The sequence below is a fragment of the Vipera berus genome (assembly GCF_964194415.1).
Source record: "Vipera berus genome assembly, chromosome: 1".
In the NCBI taxonomy this organism is placed as follows: Eukaryota; Metazoa; Chordata; class Lepidosauria; order Squamata; family Viperidae; genus Vipera; species Vipera berus.
In genome coordinates, this window is record NC_138202.1 from 228,930,474 (window position 1) to 228,949,175 (window position 18,702).

Below are 18,702 nucleotides of genomic sequence, written 5' to 3' on the forward strand. Positions count from 1 at the left end.
ACTTCTAGGAATTATTAGAATACGTTAATTACATTTTACCATAAGGATAGAGGCTGTGTTTCTTTCATCTCACCTCTTCACAGTAATTATAGCCAAGAGAAAAATTGCAGCAAAGAGTAAACTATTTTTACCATCATACCTTATATTTCTGTCCATTCTGTTGAGTCAAATCATTTTAACAAAGAGATCAGATTTGCATATCACATTAAACTGTTTTTTGTTAGCCTTCCAAGGTAGTCCAGACAAGCATCACAGCCAGGATTATTAGCTCTATCTTTCTCATAGTTACAGTATATTAACAGAATTTTGCAAGCCTGAAAGTACTCCTTCTGACTTTCACTTTCACTCTCCCAAAAACTAGGGGAGGGGCCCACTGAGCCACTTTCGCCACCCCTCCTTCTTCAGTGTCAGATTTCATTATTAGACTGTTGCCTTCCTTGTTTCTCCCAAGGTTGTTCCCACATACCGTTAAGTTTCTTTACCTGCAGCTTAAGACCCAATGAAAGCCACTAAACGGCAATGTGCAGCTTTCTTTTGTTCAAGGGTCTCCGTAAGTGTGTAAGGTGCCTAGTCCTTATTTTGATATTATAGACCTTTAAGGGGCTTCTTTACACCCCCCCCCCGCTCCACTTTCTTCTCAAAAAATGTAAAAAAGGGTTTGTGTGAACCTTCTCGCTTCACCTAATCCAGATGGGCTCTTGGCTAAATTACAAACCAAGCAAAACATATTATAGCTTAGTTTGTCCTAGACCAGGGTTTCTTTCACACCAGTGCCAGGGATGTCCTTGAACGAAATATTCAGAAACTTTTAAGGAAACAGGCATTTCTGGCCGTTAATGTTGGGACTGCGTCATAAATAGCTTTTGAGGGTCTGCCTTAACTTTGAATGGTCACTAAGTGATTGGTCACAAGTTGAGGATTACCTACTTCAAGAGGCTCAGGCTGGCTCTTTCCAGCTTCAGTGGGGCTTTACGGGGAAGCAAAGAGAATGCATAACCAGACTCTCCAGATTCTGTTTCTGTATCTCAGTACAGTTCAGCTTTCCTGCAGAGGCAAGCTTCTTTATCTGGTTACCCTGTAGTTGACACTCAGTGTGACTTTTGGGATTCAGAAATATGGCTGGTTGTATCACTACTACCCCTCAAAGGCCTGTATTGAAAAAAAATGCTCTCACACAGGTTTCTTAGTGTGGGATAGCCCAGTTTTTATAATCATGAAAAAGTTATTATGCATCAAAAACAGTATGGCAGAATTATCAGAATCCAGAAAATTTATTACAGCCTTCGAGTCATATGATTGGAGTATCTTAAAATATGTACCATGAGGGGAGTGAATAAAATCTCTAGGCTGGCAATGTTATGCTAATACTTCCATCAAGTCATGTTTCACCATTTATAGGGCACAAATTATTCTATTCAGTCCATGTATTGTATGTGGTTTAAAACAAACATTTCCTTGGAATGTCAGACAAAACAGTAATATGTGGCTTTTACTTGACAATAAAGTTGAGTAGTACCTCAAGTTGGGACTTGGAATTGTTTGGGTTTTTTTGTTGGCAGAAGCTTCATTTTACTCTGGATGTACAAAGTTCGTTAGAATAACAAACCTGGGAGCAGAAATAGGTCTTGACTCCTGCTGCAAAGAAATGGCTGTATTGGGGCACAGGGAGATCTAAGCCCCAGGCTTCAAATGCTAAACTGCAACTTTCATAAAAAACCATCTAGTATGGGGATGCATGAAAATGATGTGTACTATAAGAAGCAGAGCATGTGAAATCAAGATTATGAGCTGTTTATGATGATCAAACAAAAATACTTTCTCTAACATAGCATAGTTTTAACAGTGGATTTCAATTCCACAAGCTGCTGGAAAGTTACTCACTTCTCTGTCATTTAGGCGTGTAGTATTAAAAATCTTTGGATTAAATCTTTTTTTATGTACAACAGTAGAAATGCTGTATTTTTCTACAGTTCCTATATACTTCAGATTCCTGATTCCTAAACATTCATGCATTTTCATGATTTCTCTTGCCATTATTACACAGCAGGGAAATTTTTTTTGAAGAGAAAATGTATATCACACAAGTGTTAAAGGCATGTACACATGCACACTCTTCTGCTGGTTATTATTTTGCCACATTTTGGGTTTTTATTTTTATAACCCAAACTGCTGCATTGAGTGTTTTGTTTTGTTTTGACCTCTTCACATGCTAGAACCAGCTACATCACATAACAAAAAGAGGAAGGGAAGTCTGGTCTGAGTGTTTAGTTAATTCCTGTATCATGCCAATAGAATCTTATTAAACCACATTGGAGCTAAAATAATCTGTTTTTTAAAGGACACTTTGATCTAAAAGGATGTGGGCTTCAATTAAGAATAAATTTGCATTTCAGATTGCTAATCTACATGGTCATGCCTTTTTCCTAGAGTTTGAAATCTAATATTAAGAACACATAATGCAAAATGTCACTGACTGGAGGTGATAGGAGCTTCCGGCAACAATAGCATAATATTAATTTACACCCAAGTTATTTAAGAGGAAGTACTTTTATTAATCCTACTAGGACTGGACCAAGATCTATATAAATCCAAACCTGTGAATTTAACTATAACTACAAATGTTGTTTTGTAGATGTCAGTTACGTTTTCTAGCACTAACTTCAGCAAGATTAAGATTGCATCATTTTTGTACCGCAGAACAGGAAAGTATGAATCGGGTTCTGATTTTAGAAAAAAATACAGTAGGTTATTCATTGCATTCCAGACAACAAGTCAGGAGTAAACATTCAGCTCTGGAAGGCAAATAATATACAAGAATCAATATGTTACATTTACAAAGCTGTTTGATAAAACAGTACATTTTTCCAGATTAAGTATGTAAAAAGGTATAAGTTGGTTTCACAATGACTTTTAGTATGATACTAAAATACACCGGTATTAAATCAAAAATATATATTATTTACATGTACATAGTATAAACCTTAAATAGAAGAATGTCCCTACTGTAGGAAGTTTTAAGAGAAAACTGAGATTGGCCACTGTATAGTGTAATAAAACCATTTGGTCTTCACATTATGAAACTGCAGTAGTGTGACTAGTGTTCCTTTAGCTATTTTACAGATTACACATCAAATTAAAACTTTTCCTTAAGAAGTGGCTTTAATTCCACTGTACTTTAGTTTATTTAAGCCCACTCCAAGCAGCTCAGGACATTCAACTTGCTCTTGTGCAATTTCATTGCATTTCCACATCAGGCTGTAATTCATCTCTTCTGAGATCACACTATCATGCTTGTATTCTGGATGGTTTGCAACAAATTCTCGCATCCATCTGGCAGCTGTCATTAATTCGCCTAAGGGAGAAGTCATAGGGTATGCATTAATTCTTTTCATTACCCCTGCCCCCATATGAAAATATAACTTTCCATTTACTTTCTTTTAATTTTAGCCTTCCTTAAAAGGTCACCTTAAATTTCCATATTACATACAAATAGTATTCAAGAGTACTATTTGTACAAAGAGCTAAGAGTAAAGCATTAGTTTATTGTACTATATATATACTGTAAACTCAATGAATTCAGTAAGTTTTCCACCACAGATCTGTCAATGAAAACAATAACAAATAATTCTGAGTATTACCTATACTGGGAAGAAACAGTCTGTTAAAAGGTATTATTTTTGTAAAAAATAATAAATTAGTGGACAAAAAATGGAATAAGGGGCAACATAATAAAATAATGGACAAAATGTCAATAAAGTTATCATTAGCCTTTTAGGGGAAAATCAAGTATTTATTTGTAAATAGGAGCAAGAGATGGAATAAATTAAACCGTAAATACATAAACTCCAGGCTTAGGGCTTTAGGTATTATATACCTAGAGCACCATTTTTTTTCCTACTTGACAACCCATATACAGGTCATCCCTGACTTATGAACACAATTGAGCCCAACATTTCTGTTGCTAAGCGAAACAGTTGTTAAGTGAATTTTGCCCCATTTTATGCCCTCTCTTGTCACAATTTTGAATCACAGCAGCTATTAAATTATTAACACGGCTGTTAAGTGAATCTGGCTTCCCTGTTAATTTTGCTTGTCAGAAGTTCGTAAAAAGTGATCACACCACCCTGGGACATCATAAATATGAACCATTTACCAAGCAGTTAAATTTTGACCACGTGACCATGGGGATGCTGCAACGGTCACAGGTGTGTGAAAAACGGTCATAAGTCTCTTTTTTTCAGGGCCGTTGTAACTTCAAATGATCACTAAACGAATGGTTGCAAGTCGAGGACTCCCTATATAACATCCAATGTCTATTCATACCTGATGCTCTCTTTTTTATTAGTTTCAGATAGTTTAGAATGCTGCATCTTGTATCCACGTCCACTTCCATATTTTCAAGGTAAGAGTTCAAAATTGGAATTAATCCTGGAAATACTCCTTCCTAGAAAAGTTAAACCACTGTTGAAATAATAATGCTAAAAATATTTATTTTTCCACTCCAATATTATAACTCTCGTTTTGATATTGGCACAAGGGTGCCCTCTAAAGGATATGATAAAACTGACGCCTATCAGTAGGCCTATAAAAGAGGTTATGCTTTTCATTGCATGTGTATTTTAAATAATGATTTCTCTATACAATACTTAAATACTATGCTATAATTGGAGAAATATAATCAGTGTCTTTTTTTACTGAACAGCAGTGATAGCAGGGTGCAGGGAAGCTTAGGTCAGCCACTGGGTAATTTTCTGGCTGGCTACTGGGCATCAGAAAGGAAGCAAAGCAACAACTAGTCTCTTAAGAGAATCTGCTTTTCACTTATTCTCATTGTATAAAATAAGTGAGAATAGTATTAAACAGGAAGGTACAAGAAGAGGGAACATTTACATAACAATTTTCTAACCTGCACCTCAAATGCCCTCTGGGTGAGATTCAAGGTGCTGGTGATGACCTATAAAGCCCTAAATGGCATTGGCCTGGATTATCTGAGGGAGCACCTGCTGCCAGCATCAATTTCCCATCGTCCTGTGCACTCCCACAGGGAGGGCCTCCTCAGGGTACCGCCGGTCAAGGATTGCCGACGGGCGATCCCCAGGGGGAAGGCGTTCTCTGTGGGCGCGCCTGCCCTATGGAATCAACTGCCAACGGAACTCCGGACTGCCCCCGACCTTCGTTCATTTCGCCGGGACCTAAAAACCTGGCTCTTTGAGCTATCTGGTCTGGATTGAGGGGTTTTAATGTTTTTAAATTGTGATTTTAATTTTTTGGGGGCTAGACTTAATTTTATTTTATTTTAATTTTATATTGTATTGTTTTTAAATTTTGCCTTGTAAACCGCCCTGAGTCCTTCGGGAGTAGGGCGGTATATAAACCGAATAAATAAATAAATAATCACTGTCAATCATCTCTGCAAAACACTAGGAATATGCTCTATAAGTCAATACCTTGTTCAAGCAGGTAATAAGTCATCAGAGTAATTAGGCAGCTTTTAAATTTATATACAATAATAAACCAAAGAGAACTGGAATTCAGAATATTCAGCATAAAGACCTGTTCAAAGCAGAAACTGAGCACGTTTAATTTCTGTTCAGATCTATTTGTTTTTTAACCTCTTATGCTGGTATAGAATTTGGACAGATTTTCTGCAGGCCTGATAATTTAAAGGAAATAGAGAACTGCCTGTTGGGATCAGTCCAGTAATTTGTGATTGGAGGAGAGATTAGGTCCATCTTCCAAGAAAGAGCATTCCTGTTCAACTGTTTCAATTTTAGTGTCTGAACATAGGCACATGTGCTCTTGGTAGGGCATATTGTATCTCCCTATCAGCAACAAAGTGGAATATCGGGGTAAGTACGCCTTATGTGAAAAGCACCTGAATATTACAAAAATGTTAGGAAATGGCGAAAGGTGAATAATGAGATTACTGTAGCCGAAGTCTGAAATGTAAAACCAGTCCCTTTTGTATATTAAAATCTAAAATTCTCTGCTAGATTTCACTTCAAGCTTTATTGAGGTCCAGCATAGCTAACAACTGAGGGCAGTTAAACTGTTGCTATTTTTTTATTTGGAATATTTCCTACGTACAATGGTTCTTAACATTTTGTGAACCTTTATGAATTTTCGATATTTCTTCATAAATATGACCTAAAACATGATCCGTTCCCCACATAAGTCCGAGAACTAGATAAAAACCCCAGTTAAACAAAAACATTATACTTGTTCATTTATTTCTGAGGAAAATGAGCCAAAGCTACATATTTGTGTGGGGATAGTATGGCATCTCTAGAATTAATAGTTCATTTGAAGGGGAAATCAGAGCCAGATGTTTTTAATCAGATGTCAGTGTGGGAAGTCCTGCCGTTATTTCAAGAATAAAATTCTTGAATTTTAAAATCTGATCTTCACAATAAAAGTTTGTGGGAAGTATGACATGGCTGGAACAAAGGAGATTTTTGAGGTCCTCTGATAATACCATGTCTCCCCAAAAGTCAGACCTACCCCGAAAATAAGCCCTAGCTTGATTTTTGAGGGTGGGCCTAATATAAGCCCTACCCCAAAAATAAGCCCTAGTTTGGGAGCGAGGCACATACCCAAAAATCAAGCTAGGGCAGGAGTGGTGGAGCCGCCTCACATGCCCCGCATCCGCTTACCTTAGGACTGCTGCAGCTAGGACCCCCACACCCCAATACCTGTCACGCTGCTGCCTGAGTTCTCCTGTGGCCACTTGCAACCGCAAGGCATGTGGCACATCACACTGCTGCAGCCACTTGGTGTGGTGAGCAGTGCAGCCTCCTGTGAGCGGTTTGCAGCGGTGCAATGAGCCTCCTGGTGGCAGCAGTGCAACAAGCCTTGTGGCATGAACGGTACAATGAGCTTCAGGGCCTGATGCGCCACATGGCAGGCAGCTACTCATGTGGCAGCAAGACGGGTCAGGGTGTGGGAGGCCTGGCTGTGGCGGTCCTGAGGTAAGACATCGCCCCCAAAATAAGACCTGGTGCCTCTTTTGAAGGCAATAAATAAAATAAGACTGGATCTTATTTTCGGGGAAACACGGTAGTTGTGAATGATCACCAGTCTGAAAGTTTACAAAACTATTTGTAATAGTTGAAAATTCAAAAGGGTTCACAAACTTTGTAGTTGGTTTTCTGTGTGTTTTTTTTTCTAGTTCATTTGTATTCTTTTTTTCTCAACAATTTCCTTTTTATATCCAGACTTCATAAACTTAAAAGAATGTGTAAGTATATACAGCGGTATTGCCACCCTCTAGGTGCCAGAGTAGTCTTTTAAAATTATTTCTTCCTGCCTCACATCATTTCTGAAATTAACATGTTAAAATAATAATTAGTTCAAGATGTCTTAAAGGCCAAATCAAGAGAACTAATTTTCTTTTGTTATCCTCAGCTAAGGGAAGATCAGAATCAGAATTTCTATTTGCTTGCTTTAGATCACAACCCTGGTTCTTAATCTAACTCTTCATCAAATCAATAAAATATGACAAACTGCATGAATAGTTGACCTTACCTTTCCATTAATTATTGTATCTATGCTCATTAATGTATATTCTTCTACATCTGTTTCTGTACCATTTTGAGTTGCACCACATCCATCCACTACTGCATTGCCACCTTTAAAAAAAGAATTAGGTTGAGTGAAGGATTCAAAGCATCCAAAGAAACCAATTTGTTTTACATTTGTTTTATACTCAAATGTAATAAAATCAACCTGAAAATAAACAGCATACCTTTAGAAATGTCTTTTCTAAAATAAAACATGCCCTGCCGGACAGCATCTCGTTTCTGAGCTACTTTCATGTTTTCATCCACCTAAAAAAGGGGGAGAGAGGAAAATGTTACACTGGGTTTCTTGCTAAAATGGAAATAAAATAAATGTAGTTAACTTTTTAGTCAGAAGATTTTAGAAACTGCACTTTAGAATAGATTTTCACTAGTGATTATGCAACAATTTGCATAATTACTAAACATGATTATGTAAAACAATTACAAATGGAGTTCTAACCCAGTATTGGTCTTATGGAATGACTGCTATCTATCTTCAAACATGCTGTCTTATCTTGACTATGATTTTTTCATGTACCTAAACTTGAAATGATTTAGTCAACTTTCAGCTATTTCCTCACTAAATTAGGGAATAGCTGAAATGGTAACTAAGAAAATCCCATTTTATTTTATCTTAATGTACTGATATTTAAGATAAGATAAGACAACCTTGTCATTTTTTACTGCGGGAACAACGGCACACATCAAAAATAAAATTTAGTTGCCCGCTCTCAAAGTGGAACATATACATGACACACACTTAAACATACTATATACAACGTATGTATAGACCCACACCCCTACATATACATAACAAATAAATATTAAGTACTGTCCATCTTGAATATATAATGGAAAGAGGAAGCTTGAGAGTTCACAAGGTTAATGCTGTATGGAATGAAACTGTGGCTGAATCTGGATGTTCTGCTTCGGATACCACAAAGCCTCTGTTCTGTACCAGCCTGCTACCGGCCCTGCAGAAAAGTCAGGGACAACCCCTTTTACAAGAAGGCAAGAGGCTGGAATTACGCCTGCCAAATTTATTGCTACAAAAACAAATAGAACAAGACACAAACCAAGAAACAGGAGCTTTTCAAGCGGTTGCCTTCAGCAAACCAGCCCTCCCACGCATTCCCCCTTAAATACAGTTCAGGGCGTGGCTTCTCTCTGCCTCCTTCCGAGGAGCCCCATTGCCTTCCTCTGTTTACTCCTGATTGACTGCCTCCTGCGTCGGGCGTCCTTGAACAGGGCCAGCTGTGGGTCATCTTCATCCACGCTGTCAGGCTCACACAGCTGGGTCTGTGTCGTGACCAGATGAGAGGGGCCTGGCTGGGGGCTCTCATCAAGCTGTCCAATCCCCTCAGCAAGCTCTTCAACACCCCCCTCCTCCTCCTCCTCTGAGTCGTCCGACCCAACTGCCAAACCCACAGGCTGACCCTGAATCACAACAGCCTCCTCCCAGAAGGTAACAAGGAAAACAGGTCGTGAAGAGGATGAGTAGTGTCCCAGATAATCTTACGGACCCTGCTCAAGCAACGTTTCTGTGCTATGTCCTGGATGGAGGGGAGGGAACTGCCAATGATCTTTTCGGCCATCCTCACCACTCTCTGCACAGCCTTCCTGTGTGAAGCAGCGATGCTTCCAAACCAGACTGTGATGCTGTATGACAGGATGCTCTCAATCGTCCCCCCGTAGAAAGTGGTCAGAACAGGAAGGAAGATGTGCTTTTCTCAGGCGATGCAGAAAATGCAGGCGCTGCTGTGCCCGCTTCACCATTTTCTCATTGTTGAGCGACCAAGCCAGCCTATTTGTTAGCTGCACACCAGGAATTTGATGCTGGTAACCATCTCCACAGGTGAATCATTTATGCACAGAAGTGTAGCTGTGCCTGCCTTTTCTGAAATCAACAATGATCTCTTTGGTTTTTCCGGTATTTAAAATGAGGCTGTTTTCCTTATACCAGTTCACCAATCCCTCAACCTCCTTGCGGTAAGCTTCCACCTTGTCATCATGAATAAGGCCCACTACTGTTGTATCAATTTCACAATATGGTTGGTGGCAAACCTAGCACAACAGGGTGAACAGCAGCGTACTTAGGACGCAGCCCTGAGGAGAACCTGTGCTCAAAAAAGTGGTATTTGAGGTATTTGTTCCAACTGGCACATATTGGGGCCTTTTGGTAAGAAAATCAAGAAACCAGTTGCACGAAGGAGTGTTTAAGCCTAGAAGGCCCAGTTTGTCTACTAGATGCTGGGGAATGATTGTGTTAAACACCAAACTGAAGTCATCAAACAATAAACACACGTATTTCTTTCCTCTAAGTGCTTCAAGCTCAGATGGAGAACGGAATAGCATCCTCCGTAGAGCGACTTGATTGGTAGGCAAACTGAAGCGGGTCAAACACTGGCGGGAGGCTGGATATGATAATGTCTTTTACCATGGAATTTCTTAACTGTTATAGATGCTTTTGTAGGATCCAATATGGGTCGGTCACTGGAACCAGAGGCTTAGTCTTCTGAGCTTTCGGACCCATGCTGCAGCTCCATCCTCAGGGTACCATCCTCTCTACCAGAATGTGTGCTTTGGGTTATTCTATGCATATTTATGGTTGTGTGTGACTTTTTATTGTAGATTGGGGTGTTAATGGTCAGTTATTAAGTCATGGGTTGTTATTTCCTTGTGCTGTCAAATCCAAAAGCTCGGAAGACTAAACCTCTGATCCCGGAGACCAACCCAGATTGGATCCTGCAACATTATCCTGGGACATGTATATTTGCCTTCATTCATATGATGCTTTTGTTGATTGTATGGTAAAATGCTTTAAGACTACTGATTTGGCAGTACAGAAGAATAAATAAATATTACACAAACACTCTTACCTTGGACAAAGGGATGAGAAAATCCAATTTATATGAGAGAATGACTCGAGTTAATAGTACAACAAACACAACGTATGCTGAGTTTTCAAAGTCTGTTAATTGGACCTAGAAATTAAAAAGTACTTTTAGAATTGTTGAAGTATGTATATTATATATATCCCAAATATATACAGAAAGATTCCATCATAGATTCTGATTAAGATATCAGACTTAGAATATTTTGTTAAATATTATCAATATTACAGTATACCTTTTTGTGCAAGTTTTCCTAAAATAGAATTCCAGAAACCAAATAATGGTATGGTTATTCTTGTGTAGAATTCTATTGTTACATGTTCTCTTTTGAGAATTCCAATATTGCCAATTATCACCAATATTAATTTCTGATTCAGACAAAAGAATGCTTGCAGGTGTAAATCAGTATTTTAAAATATGTTATTTAAGAACTAATGCAACATTACACCGAAGAAATATAATTAAGGAATGATATGGAATTTGTGATTCTTTCTGATTTGATTACAATTTCAGTTGAAACTAAGACTATCCCAAGCTTAAAATCTATGGTAGGCAATCATTGTTTGTAGTGATGGTAAATTGCACAACTTATCAAGATACTTAAATGTGTATCACAAAAATGTCAAAATAGAAAGCATGAGCAGAAAGACACAAATGTACTAAAGCATTCATAACACAATCTGCTGAACATGTTTAGTTCTTACCTCCATTGGTCTGAACTCAACTCTCCATCCAATATCTGAATTTGGAGGAGGAGGCTTAAATCTCATAGTCTGCCAATTTGTTGACTGAATATTCTACAGGAGACAAAATAAGTATTATTAGGCTATAACTTCTACACGCTCATCACAACAAGTAAAACCTTAAAACTTGAGAATTCATGATAGAACAATAAGCTGTAAAACTGCCTCAGTTGCACTAGGGCATGAAAGAAACTTTGTACTGAAAACATTTAGAATACTATACAGTCTTTGAGTTACGACTGCTACTGGGACTGGCAAGCATTCCCAGTTTTCATTGTTAACCCAAGATGCTCAGGTTGTTAAGTGGGAAGTGGAGGGAGTCCCTGCAAAAAGGTGCAATGTAGGCCGTGCACAGATTTGGGGAGGAAGGTGCCGCAGTGTGGCACAAGCTCAGGAAGTCCAAGGGATGGAGGATGTGGGATGCGTGCCAGTGCAGGGAGGATTTACTGGAGCAACTCATACCCTTCCTGCTGGCTTCCACATTATCTTTGCTTGTGGGAAGCTGACAGGGAAGGTTGCAAGTTGTGATCATGTAATGGCCGGATGCCACAACCACCACAAACTTACTGCCAAGCACCTAAATCCTGATCATTGTGAGGGTGGTGCAACAGCCAGGAGTGGTCTTAAGTGCCACTTATTCAGTACTGTTGCAACTTTGAACAGTTGCTGAACAAGTAGTCGGTAAGTAAGGGCTACCTTTATGTAAAGAAATTCTCAGATTTTGTTTGCTTTTATTAGGTGAGATATAAATGCATACTATCTGTACTGATATAAATTGGACCATGCCAACCGTGTCTAATCAAAGGCTGAGCAGAAATAACAGGAAGATTCTGTATTTATTCACTTGTTTTTGATTTTCCACTACTGACACTTAATTAGAATTTGGTTGTCCTGGGCAGATCAGTGTTTCCAGCAAGCATACAGTTTTCATCCTTTCCCCCCCCTACACTTTCATCTGAGCCTTGGTGGAGCAGTGGGCTAATGCCTCCTTAAGTAACACCAGCTGCCTGCAATTAGTGCAGGTTCGCATCCCACCAGGCTCAAGGTTGACTCAGCCTTCCATCCTTCCGAGGTAGGTAAAATGAGGACCCAGATTGTTGGGGGCAATTAAGCTGACTTTGTAATAATGCCACTTGGGATGTGTGTGAAAGCCCTAATAAGCAGGCATATACATAGAATGAAGGCTACTGCTAAGCTTGTAAGCCGCCCTGAGTCTTCGGAGAAGGGCGGGATATAAATGGAATTAAAAAATAAAAAAAATAAAAATATGGAGTCAACTCATACTCCCTAAATTACACACTGACCTATGCTCTGAAAACTGAGTAAGTATTAAACTTTTTGTCACATTACCAATATGAATAATTTAAACTCAGAATTTTTATCTGTGTTCATATATGCAATGAAATACATACTTGGAAGTTGTCATTTAAGAAATAATGAAGAAACATATGCAGCAAATATTTGGCATAACTATGTGCTACTGTAGTTTTGATCCTTTTTATTAGAAAATAAATGGTATATTAAATAAACTATGCACTTTTAATATGAACTAGTATAACAATATAACCTCAAAATGGTCAGATTCATTTGCATCATCCAGATGTATTTTTTCTTCAAACAGTGTCAAAGGGTCACGAATAAATAAGTGAGCAATGTGTTGTGCCAAAAGATGATCAATGCCTACAAAACCAAGAAATTGAGATATCCATTGTTAAAAAGTAAACCAGTTTATTAAATATAATGTGCACATTATTTGCTTGCAGTAACTCAAAAGAGCTGAGGAGAGATGAAACAGTCACCACAAATACATGAATGAAATATTTTGAGTTTGATAGGAAATATGATAGCTGATTCATTCTTTCAGTCAAGAATGAAACTGCTTCCAAGATGAGGGATCACTGCAGAAAATTAACAACTACATCTAATGCTGCTTTGTGTTATACTTCAAGAACAGCTTGTTTAAATTAATCACAAGTAGTCCTTAAGGATTGTGTCCGATTAAGGGGAAAAAAACAAGACAAAGGCATGGAGCCTCATTGTCACACTGATTTAAATACTTACCCTCTTTTACTAGATGCTCATAGATTTCTTTATCTATTGTCAAATCAATGTCATTGTACTTTTCACCGCATTCTGAGAGATAACTGTCTATGGAATCGTATCTGGATTTATTGATTCTGAAACGGTTGTTCTTCAATGGCTATGTAATTTAAGAAGAAAAATGTCTAGTACCTATTGTCATTATCTGCAAGAGATACTATAACACTGAGTCATTGTAGCATTGTAACCAAATGAAAACATATTTTTCAGTAATTTAACTGTTTAGTAATATGAACTATTCACATACACATTCACATGTATATATAATAAAAAATAAAAAGGCGTGGAGTGTTTAACAATAATTAACAAACATTATCATATGATTAGATACAAAACCATAAGGCAAAAATAAAAATAAAATCCACTTTCAGTCAGAAAAAAGTAAAGAGTTAAACCTCTTCAATCAAAGAAAATCTTAAACAATCTAACAAGTGAGATGTGGATCAATCGCCACGCTAGAAAAGGTTAGATATAGTTAGAATGATGAAACATGGGAGGCAAGTGCCAAAATTCAACCAAATCTGCGTGAATTTTACTAATTTTATCTCCTGCTATGGGCAATAATATATTAATATACATGGTAAACATGAATATCAATATGCTTAATACTTTTTATGTCATACTCAGAACTCAAGATTTGAAATCTGATGGGAAAAGCTGTACACAAAACAGCACCTAAAAATCTGATCTAAAAATTTTCTCAGAATGCATAAAGCTGAAACTGTTTCCATATCTCTGTACTCTTTAATTTCTCAATTTTGATGACCTAATCTAATCAACCTTATCTGTCATAGAAGGCAAGCAAGGTTTGACTTTGGTATTCATTACAGAAATACCAGGGCTGTCAATTAGGGTGGAAAGCCAAAATGTATTTCCAACGTAGGCACTGGGAAACCATTTCCATTATTATTGCCAAGAAAAGTAGATTTAAAAATGTCTTCACTTTCTACATTCTAACAATTTAAATATGAAAAAATACTTAATGAGCAAAAAGCTTAAAAATTAATGAAGAAAGTTTTCAAGCACTCAGGAATGAAACATAAGTTTGGGAGGACAGATTTTTATGTGAGAACATGGATAGCTTGGCTAACCACTCTGGCAAACTCTTAATTGCTTTTCTCATAGCTCCTAAATGTCTCTCTCTTTAGAAAAACAAAATACAACCCCTGATGCAAAGAGAATGCTATTCCTTAATTTCAGTCACTATATATTTCTATTTTTCATTTCTCTTGCTCAATCCAGTTTGAAGACAAGATTACATCACACACATTTTTGCACACTTATTTGATAATTTTTTTGACAAAAAAGAATTGTATCAGTGATTCTGCCTCTGCAAAATTAAAAGAAATACCAGAAGAATGTAAAACAATGATTTTTTTTATGAAGATCATACTAAGGAAACAACTGAAGCATTTTTAATAAACAGGTTTGCAACTCTGTAATGAATATATAAGATGTATATATAAAACTCACATACCTCTAGACCCCTCTCCTCTCTTGTTCTGTCATCTACTGATGCAGATATAATTCCCCAACGGCAATCAATATCTGTCACATAGCCTCTGTAAAAAGGAGCTGCAGCACTTAAAGCCATCTAAAAGAGTATTTGAGAGAATGTAATGTAACATGTTATCAATGCAGTACCATATAAAGCTAGGCAAGTATGATCTTGAAATACAAGATGCTCTACTCATCCTCATCAAATTGCCATTATTTACAACTGTACGAATTGTTTTACTAGCCAAGCAGACTCCATTTGCACTCCAGTCATCTTACTACTCTGTTCTTTTTATTTATGCATGCTCTAAAACAGTATCTGTCTTAGAGATGCCTACAGAAGTGGTTCAATTAAGAATATTCGCTATGTCCCCAATTCTATTTAACAAGCAGTCATCTAATATTTCTTGTATGTTGTACAGTGGGTATCATCTGAACTTGTATTTATTTTGAACATCCAAAGCTACTGGTCTTTTTAAAATTATGTTCGGTTGATACTCTCATTCATGCCATTACAGAAAAAAAGCTAGCTCAAAGTCAATATGACAAGTCCCCCTTCAATCCCAAGGTAGTGCATACTTCAAGTTTGAGGAATGTGAAAACTGAATCTGTAAGGACTATGAAAGTAAGTTTTTACATTTAGGCAAGAAAAATTAAACACACAGGTACACAATAGGTGGTACCTGGCTCAACAGCAGTAACTGGGAGAGGGATTTAGGAATCTTAGTGGACAACCAATTAAGTATGAGCCAGCAGTGTTAAAAACACCCAATGCAGTCCTAGGCTGCATCAACAGAGGGATAGTATCAAAGTCACGTGAAGTGTTACTACCGCTTTATAATGCCTTGGTAAGACATTTGGAATATTGCCTCGTTTTGGTCACCATGATTAAAAAAAGGTGTTAAGACTGTCAGAAGGCTGTAGAAAAGACCAACAAAGATTATTAGGGAGCTGGAGGCTAAAATATAATGAATGGTTGCAGGAACTGGGTATGTCTAGTCCACAGGTCTGCAACCTGCGGCTCCAGAGCCGCATGCGGCTCTTTCAGCCGTCTCCTGCGACTCCCAGTCCTCTGCCATGTGCAGTCCCCCCCAAAAAAAGGGTGGGACTAAAAAAGTTCAGCCAATCAATTCAAATATGCAGGGTAGGTGCATATCTCGCCTTGGCTCCACTCTTCAGTCAAACCCTGTTCTGCGCATGCGCGCATGTATGCACATGCGCACACATTTTTTGCGGCTCCCAGTTTTTCCTTTTGTGAGGGAACCGGTTCCGAGTGGCTCTTTCACTGTTTCAGGTTGCTGACCCCTGGTCTAGTCCAACAAAGAGAAGAACTGGGGTGACATAATAGCAGTTTTCCAATGTTTGAAGGGCTGTCACAGAGAAGAGGGGGATGACTTATTCTCCAAAGCACCTGAGGGTAGGATAAGAGGCACTAGATGGAAACCTATCAAGAAGAGATCCAACCTAGAACTAAGGAGGAATTTCTTCACAGTTAGAACATTTAATCAACAAATAGTTTGCTTCCAGAAGTTGTGGCTGCTCCAACACTGCTAGTTTTAAAGAAGAGATTGGACAGCCATTTGTCTGGAATGGTATAGAGTCTCCTGCTTGAGCAGGAGGTTGGACTAGAGGACCTCCAAGGTCCCTTCCAACTCTGTTATTCTGTATTCTTATCAGGACAGTACTTTGAGGATAAAATATTATGTCAAGGTAAAATGTGGTACATGGGCATGGCAACAAATATTGCAACAAATACTTGCTGTATTTTCCCCCTCCAGCTCTAAGGAACAACTTGCAAACTTTTCTGATCTCTTTTATCCCTTCCATATAATTACCAATTATGGGAAATTTTAGCTTCACTTACTGAACATAAACTATCTCCACTAATTTACAAATCTTAATTGTTTTGAGGGTTGAACATGCTTTTAATCTTTTTTGAAACAGATTTTACAACAGCTTTTTAAAAACTGTTTTATGCTTGTACCTCCCATAATAAAGTATGTCTCTTGAATAAAAATGTATACAACAATAAAATGATTTCACTCACCACAATGGGGCAGATGGTGGCTAGCTGATCATAAAGGTATCTTGCTTCAAAAATGCTGCAGGCTTGGAATGTTACCTACATAATAAATAAAAATCTACCATGATTTATGATAAAAGTGCATTGTCAATGTTATTGCACTTTCCAGAAATGATAAAAAATGAGTTCACTGAATTTTGAGCTGCAAGATTGTTTCTTTCCCATAGACATGGGATCACACCTATAGTGGGAATTAAGTCCCCTTTTTCCACCTTGCAGAATCTTGTTGCCATTAGGCAGGACAAATACTATCATATGCATTCTTTGCTTTTCAACATTCTTCCATAACATATTTCTATTTGGAAAGAAAAATAAACATGGAAATTCCACCATTGCTTTTCCTTCTTCCCCCAAAACAAAAATCACTTATACAGACTTACTCAAGAATTCAGTTCCCAATCTCAAGTTGATTTATGACATTTTGAGTATAGGTAGTCCTAAGCTTATGACAACTGGGACCAGAATTTCCATTTCTAAGCAAAGACACTTTTTTCAGTGCTGTGATCATTCTGAATGGTCAATGAGCAAATGCTCGCAGGTTGAGGATTACTTGTATTCAAATATAAAGAGCAAAATGTTGCTTTTTTAGCCATATATCGAACATTTTTACTTATATTGTACAAGACCTAACTGTCTTACATATGTCATTCCTTTTTCCTTTAACTCATCTAAGAATACAGACATTCATTCTTCACATCAGGCACCTTATTCTTCCTCACCATAAATATCAGGATGTGTCATTTCTGTATCAATCTTTCACTGGAACATTTATTTCGCAATTTTGATGCCTCCTTCTAAATACATCTATGCTCTTCATGATCTTTTTATTTTGCTATACATTGTGTGGCACTCTGCTCTTCTTTCATCTCTTTACATTTAATTCTTTAATTGTTTTATCTATTTGCTTTGTTTGCAATTCACTGCCTTCAGATGTTTAAGTATTCAGTCACTCATACTATTCATTTCCTTTCTTATGACTGAATTTTAGTTATTTCTGACTTTCCTTGTGTGTCTATTATATGATAAACTTGTATTATTTGCTGTCTACTACTGGTTTATCACTAGTTTACAAAACATTAACAATTACCACAGCTTGCCATGAACCTTGAATTAAGTTATTATTTCTGGAAAGGAGAAAAAAGTGCATAATTGTGCAATGAACAGCAGGGAAAAATACATACATGTGATATATAAAATCTGGCTACCGAATAAGTAACTGTTATGAAAACAATACAAAACCAAAAGAGAGCAGTAAAAAAAAACCTTAAGAGTGTATTTATTTCAGTGAGTTTACCTGAAGGCAACAATTGCCCATGCCAAATCCCATGGCATCCATATATACATGATCGGGCTTAGCTGCTCTTGCTGCTTCACCATCATCCCTAGGAAACGTTTCTATAAACGGTGATGGAGTATGCTTGTCCTTAAATACTGCATAAGACATTTGACAAGAGGTTAAGCTCCTTGCTAATTTTTTTTTATTTTTTTTAACAGTTAATTGCTTTTTTCACTTACTTGGTACATTTATAACTACTTTTTCGCCTCTTCTATGTCGAATATTTCTCGTTAAAGTACTAAAAAAAAAATATTCGGAGATGTCTCAAAACAGAAACATTTTTCAATAGTTTCAAAAGTTTTTAGATTAGTATTTGGTTTATGGGTGAAATGTCTTTTGCCTTCTCAATTACCCCTTACTACACACTTTCCTAACCTGCTACGCCGATTGAAAATTATATTTGCATTCAGTGAATTATTTGAAGCATCAACACTATCTTGATACAGAGAAACGAGAAATAATGTCAGAATAGAGCTTACTTATTTAACTT

General features: G+C 37.4%; 1 protein-coding gene across 1 annotated transcript in view; it reads right to left on the reverse strand.

Moving 5' to 3' along the window:
- Positions 1-1,179: 1,179 nt before the first annotated feature.
- GCLC (glutamate-cysteine ligase catalytic subunit) overlaps positions 1,180-18,702 on the reverse strand; it is a 30,823-nt gene continuing 13,300 nt past the window's right edge. The window contains exons 5-16 of the mRNA XM_081313075.1: positions 18,392-18,450; positions 18,171-18,307; positions 16,841-16,915; positions 14,774-14,890; positions 13,258-13,396; positions 12,764-12,876; positions 11,158-11,250; positions 10,439-10,543; positions 7,745-7,826; positions 7,525-7,628; positions 4,324-4,444; positions 1,180-3,352 (exon numbers count right to left, since the gene is read on the reverse strand). Coding sequence (XP_081169201.1) covers positions 3,147-3,352; positions 4,324-4,444; positions 7,525-7,628; positions 7,745-7,826; positions 10,439-10,543; positions 11,158-11,250; positions 12,764-12,876; positions 13,258-13,396; positions 14,774-14,890; positions 16,841-16,915; positions 18,171-18,307; positions 18,392-18,450 — 1,351 coding nt within the window. The 3' untranslated portion in view covers positions 1,180-3,146. The remainder of the gene's footprint in view (positions 3,353-4,323; positions 4,445-7,524; positions 7,629-7,744; positions 7,827-10,438; positions 10,544-11,157; positions 11,251-12,763; positions 12,877-13,257; positions 13,397-14,773; positions 14,891-16,840; positions 16,916-18,170; positions 18,308-18,391; positions 18,451-18,702) is intronic.